Below are 19,909 nucleotides of genomic sequence, written 5' to 3'. Positions count from 1 at the left end.
TCCTTTAACACTAATACCTCTATAGAGGAGCTCAAAGTACTTTGTAAACCTTAATTTATTAAGCATCACAACTACACTGTGAAGGCAGGAAGTATCAATGTCCCCATTTTACAGATGGGAAAACTCACAGAGAATCTAAAGGACTTGCCCAAGATCACAGACTGATCAGGATTAGAATTAAAGGGCTCCTGGTTTCCTTTCTTATACTCAGTCCACTAGTCCTTGGCGCCTCTCTAAATATCTTCAAGCCAACATTAGGTTCTGATGTATCAGGGCAATGCTACTCTTCTCTTGAGCAAGTCACTTGAAAAAACCTGCCTCAGTTTCCCTGTCATTAAAATGGGGGTATAATACTGACAGTTCAGTGCTTTGAGTTTCTTAGGTGGAAAATGCTATAAGTGTTAAATATTATTACTTGCAGTGGTTTTTGGCCAGGATTCTGCAGCCACAGTCCTCCCCATCCTCTCGCAACTCTCAACTTGCTTGACCTAACTGCAGTTTATGTATTGTAATGGACAGTCCATGGGGATGCTTGAGAAGCACGGGCTTTTTGACATTTTCCAGCAGAGGAAAATGTGTACCAGGTTGAACTGTTTGAATATAAACAAGGGACATTTCCACTAATGAATCTGAACTGCATAAAGCCTGTGGGTTGCTGCATATTTAGGGAAAGCCACTAATTTGAAAGGAGGTATAGAATAGTACTCTCTAAAGAACTCCTGCTAATGAGGTCACTGAAAACCCCACGTGCATAATAAGTTTGACAAGTCTGAAATTTGGGCTCTTTTACTTGAGCATTGTTGAGTTGCTATTGTATACGCATGAGTGAGCTCACAAACTAGGTCAGAAAATGAATTCATTAACCTAAGAGATCCTATGGCCTTAAATTTGTTGGCATAAGATCTGCATCTTTTTGCAATGGTCAGACATGACTAGGGCGGTTGCTTCTGCTCTCTCAAACAATCAATTGCATCTGTCAGCTCAAACAGGAGACAGCATGGAGGAAACCAGTAGTTCTCCATTAGATCTGGCTGGGAATTTTCTGGCAACATTTTTCCTCAGAAAATGCCAATGTGTTGAAACCTATCCTTTCTGCGGGAAAGGGTCAGGTATCAATGCATTTCTTGACTTGAAACATTTTCAAAAAAATTTCTAAATTGTCCAAACATTTTGTTTCAATATTTTCTATATGAAAAATTCCAGTTTTCTTATTCAAAATGACTAAGAAACTGGACCAAGACCAGGCCAAGTTAGCCAGTTGCAGAGGTGGTATTAAAACAGAAGAGTTCCTAATTTAGATTGCAAATTCCTCAGAGCAGAAACCTGTCATGTATTAATTATCTGTAAAGTGCCATACACAGCAATCTGTAAATAATAATACCAATAACAGAAAAAAGTTCTCTAGTTCCGTGCATTATCCTGTGCCCTGGGATCTGTGTTTGTTCCACTTAAAGGAAACTCCATACCACTGACAAAGAACGAAAGAAAGAACCTCTTGCTTTTCCATTTCAAAATCTACCAAGTTCTCCCCAATACTTTCCCCTTAATATGAACTCCATGAATTTTACCTGAGGTACCTAATAGTAACACACATTGCTGTAGCCTACCTAGGGAAAGAATATAAGCACTAAGAATGTTCTTTCCACTGGACCACAATGCCTCCTATATACAACTTTGGAGTAATTTCCATAGAATGCTATTAAATTCTATAGGACTTTTCCACAGCGGTAAAAACAGCTCATTCCCTCTCCCCTATCCTTCACAGAGGGGTTAGCCAAAAGCTCACTGTATCAATTAAATCCATTTGGCAGCCTAATTTTGTATCACCATGTTTTTCCATCAACATTGTGAGAAGATTTGATTGTATCGTGGGACATTATTCTTATACTAAGATGAATCCTGCTTCATGCATTTAAATAGATCATTGAACTGATTTAGCTAAAGCTTGTGTGGGAAACTCAGTCTACACAGTAACTTCTAATTTAAGGCTGGAGATGCACTCCCTCTTAGAGTGCATCTACACAGCAGCTGGGAGATCGACAGACATGCACTAGTTCTGCTTGAGCTAGTGTGTTTAAAAAAATAATAGTGTGACTGCAGTAGCATAAGTGATGGCTTGAGCTAGCTGCCCAAGTTTGTACCCAGCAGTTTAGGTGGGATTGTACTTGCATGGTTAACCCAAGCTGCTGTCCATGCAGCGGGGGCCAAATTGCTATTTCTAAGCACTAGCTGAAGCAGAGCTAGCACATGTATGTCTACCTGCACTGGGAATCATGCCTCTCAGCTGCTGTGTAGACCTCAGGCTCTTTTTGTACAGTATGTCTACACTAGAAATACTACAGCAACACAGCTGTAGCTCTATAGGGTACACACTTACTACAGTAACGAAAGGGGTTCTTCCATCACTGTAGTAAATCCACCTCTCCAAGAGACGGTAGCTAGGTTGAGGGAAGAATTCTTCCCTCAACCTAGCAGTGTTTATGCTGAGGCTTAGGTTGGCTTTATTATTTGTTACGCATAGGAGCGTAACATTTTTCACAACCCTGAGCGAGTGATGAAGTCAAGCCAACCTAACTTTGTGGTGTAGACCCCTCAGATTATTAGAGCATTCAAACTCCGTGGTACCTAAGAATAACCTTTGGTTGCTTTTGCAGCTGGAGATGGAAAAGTTTAACATATATTGGGGTCTGGCAGCAGGCAAGGAGTCATCAACCTTAATTTCAAATGTAGCAGAGAATGCCACACTGACATCAGTGATGTTGATGAAGGTGATTAGGAATAGGAACCTAACTCTGAGTCCTACCCAGCCCTTCCTCCCAGACTTGGAAGTAATACTGATCAATGGATGGAACTGGTATATTAGAAAACGTTTCACTCCTGATTTAAAGAAATAATAATGCTTTGTTGCTTGCTCTTCTCCCACCACTTTCCTCAGAGGAACTCAAACCATTTTAAATGTTTAATTTAGCATCATAACACCACAACATTGGTAAATATGGTGCTCCCAAGCTTGCAAACGGGGAGGAAAAACAACTTCACAAAATGGTATTTGCCAACCCTCCCCCAGCCAAGTAGTTACATTAGGTTTTTGACAGGTAAGTAAAATATCATTCAGAATTTCATCATCTTCATGTTAGAGTAAGAGGCTAGATTTTGTGCCTGGGCTGATAAATTTTGGCATAAAGAAGTGAAATGACTTTCCCATGGTCATACAACAAGTCAGCAGAAGAGCTGTAAATAGAACTGCAAGGAGCTCTGACTCCCAGTCCCTGAGTCAAACCAATGATATTTTAAAGTAGGCAGAAGGTACGCTTGAACTTAGAAAAAGAAAGTGGATGTGTGTTTTTGGCATTGCTCATGTATGCTCCGAGATCACGAACACATCACATGCAGTTTCACACTTGAAGTTTTACCAGTTTTCTGGACTCAGCTCCAGTATCCTAGGTAATATAAAACAGATAGTGAGGTTGACTTGTTTATTTCCTGCCAGTATGTTGTGTGAGGTTGCGGGGTGGGGGACACAAACATTTTAGTCGTGGCTCCGGCTAACAAGAATTGTTAAACCATCAGTTGCTCTAACCACTAGCTATTTTTTTAAACAACCCTCATTTTGGTCTGGCTTTAAAACAAAGAGGGAAACTTTCAGAAATAACATTAATCAATGGTGTAAAGACCTAACACGAGGAGCCCTTCAGAGAAGTTAGCCAGGAATCAACACACGTCACATGTAGCTGAAGGTGTAACAAATAAGTGGAGTTCTTTCCTTCCACAGACTCCTGTCAAAAATCAACAAGCTATATTTACAGATGAAACAATGCTGATGGTGTAAAAAGTACCCCGAGCCATCAATACGGGCTATAGAGCCCTGCCCTGTGTCAAAGAGCACCATGTGAATGAGGATGGGCACCCCCAAAACCTCTGCAAACAAAGGCTAATTCACAATGGAAAGATGGGCTGCATGCAGCCCGGAGGTATTATAGCACACAGTGACAGCTCTCTGTAGCATTAAACAACAACTAATTACATGGATTACAGTTTTGGACATTACCTTGCTGTCGCACCTTTCTATTACCTGAGGACTGTAGCTGAGCAGTCCCCAGGCTGATCAGAATGCATTTGTTATAACTAGCTGGGAACCCTAACATTTGCCTGGGTTTAGGGCAGAGAATGTGTCTTTTTGGTGCCTGTAAGTTGCACTGTAAACCTACACAACTGTGTTAATCGTAAATAATTATTTTTCCAGGTCCACAAAAGACTAAAAGTACAAATGTCAAATTCTCTTCTCAGTTCCATCAGTTCATACTCAATAGGGGCTGTCTCTGTATATCACAGAGGAGAATTTGGTCCAAAATATCTGGATACCAGACTGTTTTATTAGCAAGGCCATATTCTGCCACTCACCCCTCAATACAACAGCTTGATGACAAAATAGCTTTGTATCAGGTAATGCAGAAGCATGCTACTGCACCCACAAAAACCCATAGAAAGATTTATTATAGAGCAGCAATTCTTACTTTCCCTCATTTGCAATCTTGTTTTAGCAGTTGTAGGCAGCACACTGCATCTGGTCTCTGAAATTTCACCCTACCCCCAAGCATCCTTGGTTAAAAGATCTATTTCTTATTAATTTCCGGTCTCACTTTTAGATTCATTCAGGTTCTTATTTATTCATCCCTCCATCTTCCCCTCCCCACCCCTTTCCAACCATCATGAAATTTACAATTAATTTTTTCAGGTGACCCTGCCAGAAGGGCACCGACAAACAGAAGAAAGTTCAGGAACTGTGAAAACAAAACCCCTGACTTTAATAATCAGCAGGAATGCGCTGTGGAGTGGAAAAAGCAGCCAGATGTGAATAGAAATTGCTTTAGAACTGAGACAGTACAGTTTTTGCAATCCCCCAGACATCCACCTCAGCCTATCACATGCCACTTTTCAAATATCATCTGAAAACACTCATCTTTCAGACTTGTTACAGTTTTAGAGCCTGATTCCGAAGGCTGCAGAGTGTCTCCTTGACTTCAGTATGAGCTGAGGGTACCACACAGACTGCATCCAACATCTTGCAGGTTAGGCACCTTAACATGAGCTCCTGTGGAGGACTCTCTTCCTACATCCATTTTTAATAATGCCAGGGTTTAGATCACCATTTCCTCTTTATCTACTTCGAAGTTTTTAATGTATTTATGAATCCTGTGCATAATTTTATTTTTATTTTAGTTGTCTGTATGGTGCCCTGAACACACATTGGCACTGAGTGCTTAATTAGTAATAAAATTATTATTTTAACTATATGCATAGCAGCCTGCCATTACAGAAGACACCTGAGAGAAGAGAGATCAAAACAGACATCATAAAATTTACCCTGCTAGAAAGCCATGCTCTGAGGAATGTCTACCTGTTCTGCATCGGTAATTAAAAACTAAAGAGGAGAGCAAATGATTGAATATTTTACTATCAGCTCAACAGGAGAGGAAAAAAGTGTGTGGAGAATGTATCCACACACCACAGTTAGCTTTGCTATACAGCATCTAACACGTTTGTGGGAGCTGCTAAACCTGCAATTCTTGAATACAGCGACTAAGGATTAGAATCCACAATGACTGATGGGAAGCCCTGAGATTTTGCTCATGACCTCCTTTATACAGGGCCCATATTCTTTGCTCACATCCCTCATTCCCCCACTTTAGATTGTCTTCTTCTTTCTGTGTCAATAGGTGCTAAGTCACCACATGTGCCCTGTAACTGAAACAACCACCTCTTCGAAGACTGGCTCGCTCTCTGCTGACCATAAGGGGCTGCTCAAGGGTAAGGGAGCATATATCATTCTCCATGACAGAGGTTGTGAAAAGTTACCATGGTGGCCTTCCAGCCAAAGGTGCAGAAGTCCTAAGAGTTAGACTTTATCCTAGGTTTCTCTCGTAGCAGAACGTTGTTCTACCCACTGAATATTGGGCTGGCTGTCTGCTCTGCTTAAGTTTTATTATTACATTTCTATCTACTGTTATATGCAGCATTATCATATACGTCTTTACACCTTTCGAATTTATTCAGCATTGGGAGAGGCAAGGGGTTTGGTGAGAATGGCCCAGGAAGGGGGAATGGCAGCTTGAGCTGGGGTTTTATAAGGCTAATTAACTAACATGATCCATTAACAATTTTTCTAAATGGGATCTCTGCTATTTTGAATTATGTTAAGCACCAGGAGTTTGAGAAAGAGGCTATAAAAATCAAAATAAAAGGAACAAATTGCACAGGATGAACAGATACATTAACTGAAGAGGATTCAAGTGTCACGCTCTACCTTAATGATATAATATTTTACCATTGGGCTATGGTGGAGGAGTTATTACATAATTCCTAGGTTCACAGTTCCCCTGGGTACTTATTTAACTGCACTGTAGCAGAGACACATGGGACCCTAATTCCACCTTCAGCTATGCATGCTTAACTCCCATGAATTGTAATAACAGTTGCACAAGTGGATTTGGGAGCATAATTTGTCACCATATAGAGAATGACTTACAATTAAATACTTTTGTTTCAAATTTGTTTGTTCTTCAGGGAATACACCTGGGTGCATTTTGTTGCAATACAAGCTCAAACTTTAACAAAATGTCAAATTATCCCTATTGTAGAACTCAGTTAATATTTATAGTAGGACTGGTATGTTTATTCTGGAGTTAGCAATGGAAGTGCAACCAAATCCATAATAATTTGCATTTCTAGATCCCTTTCTTTCAAGGTTCTCCAAGATGTTCAGGTACGTTACTTAAGACACAACAACCATGTAAGATAGGAAGTATTAATGTTACATGTAATAGATGCTGGCTCATTATTGGTTAAATAAATGTATGTAATAAGTCGGTAAATTTCTAACAGTTACCTCCTGACAGGTCAACAGCACCAAGGTCTGACGCAGTGTTAACCAGAGTATATTGGCAAGAAACTGCTTCCTGATGAATTCAGTGAATTCTGTTGTTCACCTTTTAATCCTTTTGCTGCCAATCAGATAAATGGAAATCTATGCTTCTAGACTGACTTATCAATAGTTAACTATTTTCTTGTGGACCTATAACTTCATCTGTCCTACAAGAATGTTAGTTTAAAAGGGAAAACTGTTACACATTTGGAATTAGTGGACTTCATTGTTAGATGTTTCTAATGAAAATACTCTGAACCTATGTAACAATACAAATGTTGGCTTCGTATTTTGGTGAACTTTAAGATTTGGCATCAGTTAGCTTTAGGTCAATATTTTTCTCTTGGGACAATAAATCTTGATTTTTCTCAAGAGAAGTACTGAGCTGCTTGTTTTGCCTATTTTACAGATAGGGCAACTGAGGCAGAGTTCAAGTGGTTTAACTAATCTTAAATTAAGTCAGTGGTAGAGTGGAGAATAGACACTGAGAATCCTAACTCCCAGCCAGTTGCTCTAACCACTAGACAATACTGCCGCCTCATCACAAATAACTGGTGATTTAGAATCTGTAAAGAATAAATTTTCCCTTTTCAATGCCATTGGGATGGAAGCCTCTTCAGTACACAGTTTGATTGTTGTAAGTCTTCCTTAAAAATGTGATTTGATTTATTTTTATTTTTTTTGACTCACCATGGTTCTAACGTTGTATAGTTAGGAAAGGACATTTAAACCATATTACTTTGCTGTTTGTTTTGCCTCTGCACTCTTTAAACAAAGTAATCCTTGTGAATTACAAATCAAATGGTCCAGCCGAGCTTTGTGGTGCACTCAATAAAAGGCAATGATTAATATTTAAGGGAAAACAGGTTAAAGATTTTAAATACAAGAGTGAGTGTCTGGCTACGGTGCCTCTTCATGTTGAAGATGGAGAAAAGAAAAGGGATAGGCTTCAGGGATTTCTCCTATGAAGCTGTTTGAGATACAGGAGTCTTGCATGCAAGCCACCTACATACATGGACTAAAATAGCCCTTCCTCTCTATTCAGCACCCTAGCACACACTTACAGAACATCTACTCACCATTGATAAAATATGGCTCCTGAGATTAGGATTCTGTGCCATTGACATAGGAGTCCAGTGAACTACGCAGGCCTTTGGATCCAGATTTTCAGAAGTGCTCTGCTCCCATTAGGCACTAATTAAGTGGACATTTTCAAAAGACGGATGCACATTGGGTGCCAAGCTCTTTCAAATATCTGGCCCCTATTGTGGGAGCTTTGAAAATCTGGCCCCAGTGACCTAAAAACATCATCCATCCCAAACCGATAACAAAACAACTGATCTTCAGCTTCAGTGATTCTTCCTTTGATCTAAGGACTGTCTTCATTATTCTGTTCTGTGAGACAGCACTATCTCCCACTCTTAGGCTGTTCTGCTGGTATTTACATGTTGCAGCAAAAGATATGACAGAGGAGTTTCTAAGAAAGATGAATGCTATTGAGAGCCAGCCATGTAGTATAATACTGATTGCATATTTCATTCACAGGCCTCAAAATCATTTTGCAAACAGTCACTTACCACGCCTGTGCGGTGATAAGTATTCTTCCCAGGTCACATATGGGGAAAACTGAGATCCGAGAGAGGATAAAGTGATTTCGCCAAGGTTTAACAATGAGTCAGTGGCAGAGTTGGGAATAAAACTAAGGTGTTCAGAAAGAACAATGAGGAGAACAGTATACGAATCTAAATAGAAAAGCTGATTTCAAGTTCCTTGTTCTAACTACCAAATCACAGTGGCACTCTGATCCAGGGAATCCTTATTACCCGTTGTCTCAGAGCTCTGTCCCTGATAAAATAAGCATAATTAACTACCACGTCAACTAGGAAAACAAAGGAAACCAAATACTTACATGAGTACAGAATCTCTCAGGAGGGTCCCCACAGGTGATTCCTGGTGGATCCACTTTCACTGTCACATAGTCCTTCATTCGCATGGCCTTGGGCTGGCAGGCATAAAACTCCCATGATGGGCCATCATCTGTGGTCACCCAGGATTTGCAAATGTCATAGTGTCCCATGGCCAGAGGGAGACAGTGCAACAGAAAAGCAACCAGGTACAGCATGGCAACCGAGACCAAGCGCAGGGTCCCTGGGCAAAGGAAATGCCTAGAGTCCCAAGAAAGGCAGCTACTGGACTAGGGGTTACTGTCAGGACCAGCATGGAAACTTCTCATCTAAAAAACTATCTAGCCTAAGGAGATCCAGATGACAAGGTCCAGCTCTGTATGCTGCATTCAGACAAGGAAAGTCTCTTAGTACAGAAGCCAAGTTTGCAAGTCACTTGATCTGGAGAATTATGGACAGCCCTTCCAGAACTGCTGATCAGCGGTCAAAAGTCTTCCTTAACTTAATGGGGTTTTTTTGTTTTGTTTTTTTTGCATAAAAGATCTTCTACATCAGTGTGAAAATATCTAGAGGTGACTCTACTCAATCAATAGAGCTCTCAAGTTCTGATTCGGTGATGAAATTTGATAGGAGAAAAATTGGAGAGGCTATGTGATGAGGCTAGATCAAGTTCTTTAACCTTTTCATCTGCTACCAATGTATAGCTTTTTTTAAAGTGCCTTAAACTGTGGTGTGCCTTAAATAATTATTTAAAAAAAAACTTTATTTAAAAAAATATTTAAGTGACATTATTATCTCTGTTACCTTGAAATGGGAGATTCTTTGGACCTAAAACTTTACTTCTTTTAAAGGGCAACCTTTCTGATAACATAATTTGGGTGGTAAATTTTGCAAGCCATCTAAACAGATTGTCCTATGGTCACTTTCTTGAAAATATGACCATTGACTTGTTTGTTTGTTTTTTATTTTGCTGCTTGCACTGGTGACAAGGCATGCACATAGGACAATTTCTGGCTGATAATGCCAAGTTTCCAAATCTTCAGCTACAAACCATCCAACTACCTGAGGTCTTGTTTCTTGTTCATTATAAGGGGAAAAGGAGAGCTCATTAGCAAGCACCACCTGCAACAAATCAAAAGACAGATTAGCTGGAAGAAAGGGGGAGAAGGTAAAACAAGGTTTGCAAGAACACAACTCCTATGAAATATACAAAAATTAGGCTGAGCTTTCTAGGAGTCATGAGATTTAAAAAAGCTTGTAAGTGAGATATACAACTTTAATAAAAAAATATTAAAATACTTATGGGTGTTCTACTGTGTAGAAGGTTTGCACCAGTAGCTACCTCCTCTAAGGGTATCTGATTTTTAACAGTATCTAAAAAACAATAGAACTAATGGATCTCAAAATTATATGAAGAAGAAATGATAGGTCATTAGCAGATTGAGAATGGACCATGAATAGGTAGACAGACAAGAGGGATAGACAGACAATTGATAAGGTAGCTAGGCAGACAGATACACAGTCCAGCATCCACAGACAGGATTTATTTGCACAATAATATTTAATTAAAACAATTTAAAGTACTAATAACATTTAAGGTTTTCCTAATACACAAAGATCAATGACCTCTCCCAGTATTCATTTCAGATTAAACAAAAGAATGTGTAATCTTTTCCTCTCTTGCCACTAGAGTATAAAAATCGCAAGTAATTACAAAACAAAATAAGGCAAACTTCTCTCAGCATTAATCCCAAGATAGTTCTATAATAATAGGTGTGAACTGTGTTTTCAGAACAAAAACTTAAGCCATTACTAATTCTCTTTCCACCTGAATCTACAACTCCCCTTCCCTCTCCAGAATTTAAAGATGACTTTGCCTGCATAGCGTGTTCAGTATTTGCTTTATTATGAACCTTGGTTACTATGTGAAACTCTAGGTTACAGATCCATTTTACGGGGATTCATACATCTATGTTAACATCTCCCTCCCTGCCCCCTTTCTTAAACTGAAGGATTTCTGATTGAGATGAATGAATGCAGAAAAGAAAACCCATCTTTCCTGATTCATCTCTAGCTGTTCAAAGGAGAGCACGTTATAGCTTCATTGGCCTTGAATAAACTCCCCAAAAAATAGTGTGCTATTTTTACACTGAGTAAATTTAGTAAAAATAATAAAATGGTGTGACACAGAAGTGTCTATAAGCCCTGCTGACATCAGAGCTGTCTTCTTGATTGTAAAAGTCTGTGCCTAATCATTACATCAAAGTGGTCACCGCCATCTGTTAAACAACATCACAGAGAAGTAGAGATTTCAGTACAACACACAAACTAAGTAAGGTAATTTTCTGTCAATGGGCACTTCATGCTGTTATCTTTAAGAAATTATTTTCATAACCTTAAAAATAACATATTGTGCACTTGAATGATTGACAGAGGGAGAAGCTTAAGAAGGAAAGAATCTATAATATTTATTAGTTGTTTTGTTGTTATATTTGCTAAATATTTCACATATTCCCAAGGAAATAAAAATCTGCCTGAGAATTTATTTACAATTAGTCAAACAAGCACATTGTCTCCTTGTTATAGTTGTTGTGTCAATGTTTTAACATTACAGATGTTTTGCAGAAATAATTCACAATGTTGCTCTGAAATAATATGACATAAAGCTAATATGGAAAAAAATCTTTTGAAACTACAGGTTTCACCCTGATCGGTTTTGTTTTGTCCTTGGAAAATAAATCTTCACCTGATATTATTAAGAAACTGTAGTTCATGAGAACAAATAAAATCAATGCTCTTTATTTTCCTTCAAGAGTACTCAGCAGTCACAAGGGACTGATAGCCAAAGTATTAAAAACACAAAATTAGATTTTATCTGGGTATCTGGACTTAGCTCTCTCTTTTTTATTGGATCAACCCTTTATCGAAATAACAAGACAACACTTTGAGTCACAAAACACTGCTCTGGAATTAAGTACAGAAAGTAAACTTGATGGACTTCTCAATGTTCTTTCCAGAAGTGTCACCTGGAACTATAAAAATCAAAAAATGACTGACACACTGTGTGCAAGGAGATTTTTTTAATCCCCTCTCTCTCTTTTTTGGGGTAATAATACCACCCTTTTAATTCATTCTAAAAAGCAAAGTTAGAAAATATACCCTCAGCACGTAATATGGCAGGCACATGATGTTGCAAAGCTCAGAGAGGAATCATATTCCCAACAGAAAGACTGCAAATCTCACTCACATTTAGCTGCTATCCTTAATGCATTTGTGGTTCCACATAAATTGATGCTGCTTTTTTTTTCTTTCTTACTCTTTGTAAAGTTTCTTTTACATAAGGACTTTGAGATCATTCAAGGACTAATGTCAGAAAGCAGGCAAAATAGGAAATTAGATGTCAATGTAATATGATGATCTCTAGCTTTGCATCACTTATTTTGAAACTCTAAAAAAAAAAGTTTAAGTGGAGAAAACACCACTTCCTTGGCACAAGAAGGATGAAAGCTTGAGAAATAATCAAGAGTGTACTTTGCAAGGACTGTACAACTAACTTTAGAAAAAGAAGGTGGAGGAAAATAGCTCCAAACAATTTGTTTAGAAATTAGCGCTTGTTACCAGGGGACTTTGCTGTTAGTCTCTACTTTACATCTTTGTCAGATAGGGAAAACTGCAGGCACTGAAAATTCCAAAATACTGGTTAATTTCATAAAAGTTTTCCTGCAGAAAGTTGGGTGCAATCAATAATAATGTAAGGCTTTTAAAAATATTTGTCCAGATAATATTGCACTTGAGCTTTATGTGTCCTTATAGTTTTGCAAAGCCTCCCCTAATCGCAAAAATCAATGCATCATCTCTTTACAATAAGCAGAGCAGAGTAAACCATTTAACAGCTGCCTAAACGTAGGCAGGCAAACAAATTACTGCATAGGTGCACTTTCTTCATAAAAGCCAGGAAGCGAACTGCAGGAGAAATCTAAGAGAGGTTTTGTTTGTTTCCTGCTACTTTGTGTATTTTTCAAACAAATCAGAGCTCTATTTTATACATATTAAATGTGAGCATGCAAAGCAGCCAGTCAAGGCAGAGCTGGGGAGGGGAGGGGATGGGCAAGGCGGACGGAGAAGTTTGATAGAATATACTGAAGTGAGCCACACTATAACTTCACACCTTTAAAAACTGCTGGACTGTTAATCTCTTGCCCAAACACCCGGGAAAAGCCGCCGTGGGAGCGATGGGTTGGTAACAAGTCATCCTCTCCAAACAGTCCTTCCCATCCCTATCACAATTAAAACAAAATTAAAGAAGCCGGCAGGGCACTTCCGCCAGTGGTCCCCTCTTGCTAACTAACTTTTGCCTCGACTCATACCCGGGGAGGTGGATGCTTTGGCCAGCCTCCGAGGCAGGCTTCCCACCAGCCTGCCGGCTTTGCACAAACCCACGGAGCGGAGGGTGGCAGCTCCCTGCTCAGCGATATCGGGAGCCCCTCTACACCTCCGAATCCACCCCCTCCAGCCCCGGGATTCCTTACCGGGGCTCGGCGCTCCTGGAGCCGGTGCGGCAAGGGAGGTTCCGCCGGAGCTCCGTGCCAGGCGGCAGATGCACACGCGTCCTCTCCTCCCGGCTGGATGGGGAAGGCTGCTCCCCCACCCCTCGGCTAGGACCAACCTGCCCGGGCAGCGTCCCTGGGCTCGGCAGAGCGGGCGGCTGGGGGGGAGCAGAGGGACTGCGGGGGGCGTGTAGGAATTTCAGCCCCCTGCCCCCCGTCTCCAGGGGGGGCCCGGAGCAGGATAGAAGTTTAACTTTTTCTGACCGCCAACATCGCCGCCCGTTCCCCGCCCCCCACCCCTCCAAAAACAGAAACACAAATCGAAAGGCTCATCCGCGCGCCTGGCTGGGTCCCCCTCTTCGCAGGCAGGACCAGCCCAGTCCCCGCCTGGAGCTCAAGGGCAGATGGCCGGGAGCTTTATGAAATCTCCCTCCTCCTCTCTCGCAAGTTAATACCGAGGCTCAAATCCTTTTGCCATCACTTTCAATCACAGTCGTTGCTTTTATCTCAGTGCCTGATCCAGGCTGCGTAACTTCCTCTGTGGAGCTTTACCACAGCATCCCACCGGCGAGCCATGTGCTTCTTAAAGGTGCAGGGAAGGAACTGCAGGGCGGGGGGAGCGGAGCCAAGGAAGGAAAGGCAGCAGCAGGCAGAGGATGTCTTGGGCAGGTCTGCAAAGCGTCCTCAGCTTTCAGCACCACACTCTTGGACTCTGGGAGCATACAGACAAAGCATCTGCCCAGCCCCAAGGGACACCCCCCCCATGTGATTAATGAGCATATCTAAATCAACCGAATAATGCGCATGGTTAGCTTTGTATAATGCTATTGCAGGAATATGTGCAGTTCTCCTTTCTGGGTAAATTTCACTGCCTCTGATGAGATAACAAAGGGTCTGGAGAACTGGGTGTGCCCCTCTTCACAAGTTGGGAGGGGAGTTGGCTTTTTTGTTGTTTGTTTTGTTGCTCTGTTTTTGTTTTAAAGATATTAGCTGGTTCTAGGGGACGCAGGTGGCCAGCCCTTTGTGATTCAGCGTGTGTGCCGTGAGCTGTGCGCCCAGAAATATTGGGATCATGCTTCTCCTTTACTCAAGCGATAGTACAAATAAGGCTGTGGGGTGTGGGTGGGTGTTTAGGGTAGCGGGGGGGGTTGGAATTAAGGGGGAGGAATCAAGCAGGAGCTCCTGAGCCTGTTAATCAGATAAAGAAATGCCTTGGTAATGGTGGGATGTGCTTTTGGATTTAACCAAAACAGTTTTCCTTACATGAGACTGGGGATTACGATGGAAATCTTTAATACCTGATAACACTTTCCCAGCAGCAGGAAGCAAGGTCTGTAGGTGTCGAGAGCAACTCTCCTGGGACCAAGAGGCCGAGGAGAAGAATATACAGACTACAGCTATGGACTGGTGGTTAACTGAAGGACAGGTGAAGGTGCTAAACCCCTCTCTGCATCAGGTCCCATCATTCTAATGTAGGGCCTCAACATAGATGGGTACTGAAAGGTAGGATCATTCCTAAACATAAAGAGGCAGAGAAGGGTCCAAAAAGAGTGGCACATTCTTGGTGTATACATAAACAGAGATGATGGATTTATAGGAAAAATCCAGAGAACCTACCCCACCAAAATAAATATATCCGTTCCTTCTGAACAAACCTTCAGTAACTTCCCAGCCAGAAAATGCATTATCCATCCCTTATATGTTTCTGTGGTTTGCATTATCATTTGCTAACTGTATTAGGTCATAGCATTTGCTTTGGTCCAAAACTCTGAAACCTTAATATGGCTTTCTCCATCTAGGAATTCCATAAATACATGCAGAGGGATCTCTCTGTCCTGAAGCTGGGTGGATGTAATTTAGAATTACCCCAGGGAAAGGGGAAATATAAAAACAATGGCTCAAGGCCAAGTTGTGGTCCAAACTATGTGCCAGCACAGGATATAAAGAGGAGTTCACCTGCAAGACCCCCTTGACTTTGGGTCTGGATGCCATTTAGAGGGGTTGGGGTGGGAGAAATCTGGATCCACTTTCACGCATCCAATTTGCTGGCCAGTGAGCAGATTACTACTCTCCATATACCATTTTCATTGTAATGTTTATTTCATAATAGCAATATTACTTAGATATAGGGCATTGCCTGGGGATTCATGATTGGCTAATGTCCCTAGGCTTCACTGTGTACCGTCAGCTCCTCCCCAGGGTCATTAATCCCCTGGAAATACCCCATGTCTTACCTATTACTGCTTTATTAAATTTTATGGTATAGTCACAGGATAAAAATGAGTTGGTATTTTATTTTCATTCTCTCTAATAGCTATGGCAAGGTAGTGTGCTATTTATTGACATCAGAGTTAAATGTTATGTATGCATCATTGGGTTTCAACTGAAAACTAAAACACTTACAGGAGAAGTCACACTTCTAAACTGCTTTGCATTTAACGACAACTTCAGTCATATGGTCAGCCCTGCAAAGTTCCAAAACTCGACATAATATTTAAATACACACAGGTAAAATGTGCTGACTTAAAGCACTTACAAGCATTAACTAAGCATCACAACTCCCCACAGAGGCAGCTAAGTATTGCTATACTCGTGTTACAGATGACAAAATGAGGCACAGGGAAGTGACTTGTCCAAGGAAACATAACAATCCAGTAATAAATTCAAGAATGGGACGACACTGTCTCTACTTCAGGAATAATCAGAAATAATTGAATGTTAAGGTTTTAATTACAGTTTGGTATTTCTGATCTTTGTTTTGATGAAAAGATAAATTATTTGTGAAACTAACCAAAAGAGAAACCCAAAGCAAGAAATGATTAGCCAATATATAACTGGCTGCGATTCTAGTTATACAGAAGAAAAAATGGTGAATTAACAATATTTCATTTTTTTAAACTTGCATTATTTTAAAAAATATATTGTTGGTGATTATTAATGCTGAGAACATTTCCCGCCTTATGAAATTTCAGTGCTGAACAAAATAGGTGCAATTTTCCTTTAAGGTCCAATTATGCCATGTGCTTACTCAGACTGAGTAGTACTTTACTACACAAGTAGTCCCCAACTGAAAATCAATGGGACTACTTTGATATTTAATTACTACAGGCTGAGTAAGGCTGAAGAATAAGGCCCTTAATATTTAATTCAGTTTTTGCTCCAGAAAAGATTAGTCCACAAAGTTGAGGGGGCCAAAGTGTAAACAGATGCGACTCCACTGACTTCAGCAGAGTTGCACCTATTTACACCACAGCTGCATTTGGCTCTGCAAGTTCAAAAGGTTGAATGTGGTTTTGACATGTTGAAGAGGGTGAAAAAATGTAGAGGTAAGGTGTTTACCCAATTCTATACCCAATGACCTAAAGTAATAGAGAATAATTCAAAGTACAAAAAAGTTAAACATTGTGCATAGACTCATAGACTCTAGGACTGGAAGGGACCTCGAGAGGTCATCGAGTCCAGTCCCCTGCCCTCATGGCAGGACCAAATACTGTCTAGACCATCCCTAATAGATATTTATCTAACCTACTCTTAAATATCTCCAGAGATGGAGATTCCACAACTTCCGTAGGCAATCTATTCCAGTGTTTAACTACCCTGACAGTTAGGAACTTTTTCCTAATGTCCAACCTGAATCTCCCTTGCTGCAGTTTAAGTTCTTGTTGCTTCTTGTTCTATCATTGGAGGCTAAGGTGAACAAGTTTTCTCCCTCCTCCTGATGACACCCTTTTAGATACCTGAAAACTGCTATCATGTCCCCTCTCATTCTTCTCTTTTCCAAACTAAACAAACCCAATTCCTTCAGGCTTCCTTCATAGGTCATGTTCTCAAGACCTTTAATCATTCTTGTTGCTCTTCTCTGGACCCTCTCCAATTTTTCCACATCTTTCTTGAAATGCGGTGCCCAGAACTGGACACAATACTCCAGTTGAGTCCTAACCAGCGCAGAGTAAAGCGGAAGAATGACTTCTCGTGTCTTGTTTACAACACACCTGTTAATGCATCCCAGAATCACGTTTGCTTTTTTTGCAACAGTATCACACTGTTGACTCATATTAAGCTTGTGGTCTACTATGACCCCTAGATCTCTTTCTGCCATACTCCTTCCTAGACAGTCTCTTCCCATTCTGAATGTGTGAAACTGATTGTTCCTTCCTAAGTGAAGCACTTTGCATTTGTCTTTATTGAACTTCATCCTGTTTACCTCAGACCATTTCTCCAATTTGTCCAGATCATTTTGAATTTTGACCCTGTCCTCCAAAGCAGTTGCAATCCCTCCCAGTTTGGTATCGTCCGCAAACTTAATAAGCGTACTTTCTATGCCAACATCTAAATCGTTGATGAAGATATTGAACAGAGCCAGTCCCAAAACAGACCCCTGCGGAACCCCACTTGTTATACCTTTCCAGCAGGATTGGGAGCCATTAATAACTACTCTCTGAGTACGGTTATCCAGCCAGTTATGCACCCACCTTATAGTAGCCCCATCTAAATTGTACTTTCCTAGTTTATCTATAAGAATATCATGCGAGACCGTATCAAATGCCTTACTAAAGTCTAGGTATATCACATCCACCGCTTCTCCCTTATCCACAAGGCTCGTTATCCTATCAAAGAATGTTATCAGATTAGTTTGACACGATTTGTTCTTTACAAATTCATGCTGGCTATTCCCTATCACCTTACCACCTTCCAAGTGTTTGCAGATGATTTATTTAATTACCTGCTCCATTATCTTCCCTGGCACAGAAGTTAAACTAACTGGTCTGTAGTTTCCTGGGTTGTTTTTATTTCCCTTTTTATAGACGGGCACTATATTTGCCCCCTTCCGGTCTTCTGGAATCTCCCCCGTCTCCCATGATTTCCCAAAGATAATAGCTAGAGGCTCAGATACCTCCTCTATTAACTCCTTGAGTATTCTAGGATGCATTTCATCAGGCCATGGTGACTTGCAGGCATCTAACTTTTCTAAGTGATTTTTTACTTGCTCTTTTTTTATTTTATCTTCTAATCCTACCCTCTTCTCGTAAGCATTCACTATATTAGACATTCCTTCAGACTTCTCAGTGAAGACCGAAACAAAGAAGTCATTAAGCATCTCTGCCATTTCCAAGTCTCCCGTTACTGTTTCCCCCTCCTCACTGAGCAGTGGGCCTACCCTGTCCTTGGTCTTCCTCTTGCTTCTAATGTATTGATAAAAAGTCTTCTTGTTTCCCTTTATTCCCATAGCTAGTTTGAGCTCATTTTGTGCCTTTGCCTTTCTAATCTTGCCTCTGCATTCCTGTGTTATTTGCCTATATTCATCCTTTGTGAACTGACCTAGTTTCCATTTTTTATATGACGCCTATTTATTTTGTAGGTCACGCAAGATCTCGTGGTTAAGCCAAGCATGGTGAGGCTACATTCTGTGCTGGTGTAAGCAGCATCAATCTCCCTGAATTCAATGGGGCTACACTTGCTAACACCAGAGATGAATTTAGCCCCGAGAGCTATCCAAGATTAATGATATATTAATAATTGTACTGAAAAAGGATGTTTTCTTTGAAGATACAAAGACCTATATAGCCTATAAGTAACACTCTGTATTTATAGCTCTTATCTAGCACATTGCAGCCAAGGGTCTCAAAGCGCTTTATAAAGCTGGCAAAGAGTCCTGTGGCACCTTATAGACTAACAGATGTATTGGAGCATGAGCTTTCATGGGTGAATACCCACTTCGTCGGATGCGTGTATGGGTAAGTATTGTTAAAACCCATTTTACAGAAATATGTATTTCTTTTACGGCTTATTGGGTGAATTTAACACTCACAAAAGTGTGAGGCTAATGACAGTGACCTGAGCCAAGGATAGTGCAAGACACCAATGTGGTGGGTTTCAAACACAGGTTAGCTAACATATCTCAATCACAACCTGGAACACCCTTGCTATTCTAGTCCTGGCCCTCTCCATAGTAGAGACTGCCTATTATTCCAGGCTGCAGGGTAGTTTTGTGGGGAGCATAAATGGAATGTAGGAAGAAACCACTAAAGTCATTTTCACTTGGGACCGAAGTGAGATGTCCTGAAGTGAAGTGAAAATCAGTGCACTTTGGGTCTGAACCTATGTCCCTTAAAGTCAATTACAAAACTCCTGTTGACTTTGTTCATGCAGGATTAGGGCCTGCTCACTACCCCACCAATTGTACCTTCCTCGCTGAATATGAAAAAAATCCTAAATTGTTAAGACTAGGTAAGGGAACATTTCCCAGCTATTTGCCCTTCATATGAAAATAAAACTAGTGTATTTTAAAACACTGCGAGGCATGGTATTTTGCACTCAGGGTGAAACTCTGAAATCCTGCACAGCGCCTGAGGAACTGAGCTTTGAGTGGCTTTGGCACATGGAGAAATCTACCCCATCTCCCAAATGTGGAGACTGCAGTGCTGCACGTTAGCAGATGCTGTTTCAACCTATGGGCTGGAATAACAGTTACCACCCAGCCACACCTGTTAGCAGGAGTATTCTGAGCCACTGGTTGTATGTAAGTATGGATCTGG

At 40.7% G+C, this 19,909-nt stretch overlaps 1 protein-coding gene across 5 annotated transcripts in view; it reads right to left on the bottom strand.

Moving 5' to 3' along the window:
* NTNG2 (netrin G2) overlaps nt 1-14,048 on the bottom strand; it is a 72,003-nt gene extending 57,955 nt beyond the window's left edge. For 3 of the 5 annotated variants that reach the window (XM_030535754.1, XM_030535758.1, XM_030535757.1), the window contains exons 1-3: nt 13,356-14,048; nt 12,995-13,103; nt 8,832-9,948 (exon numbers count right to left, since the gene is read on the bottom strand). In XM_030535754.1, the coding sequence (XP_030391614.1) occupies nt 8,832-9,044 (213 nt within the window). In that variant the 5' untranslated portion in view covers nt 9,045-9,948; nt 12,995-13,103; nt 13,356-14,048. The remainder of the gene's footprint in view (nt 1-8,831; nt 9,949-12,994; nt 13,104-13,355) is intronic. The other 2 variants (XM_030535756.1, XM_030535755.1) reach the window with 2 other exon arrangements.
* Nucleotides 14,049-19,909: the final 5,861 nt, after the last annotated feature.

This window comes from Gopherus evgoodei, chromosome 16 (assembly GCF_007399415.2).
Source record: "Gopherus evgoodei ecotype Sinaloan lineage chromosome 16, rGopEvg1_v1.p, whole genome shotgun sequence".
Classification (NCBI taxonomy): Eukaryota; Metazoa; Chordata; order Testudines; family Testudinidae; genus Gopherus; species Gopherus evgoodei.
The sequence above is the reverse complement of the archived record's forward strand: the minus strand, read 5'-3'. Positions and strand labels throughout refer to the sequence as shown.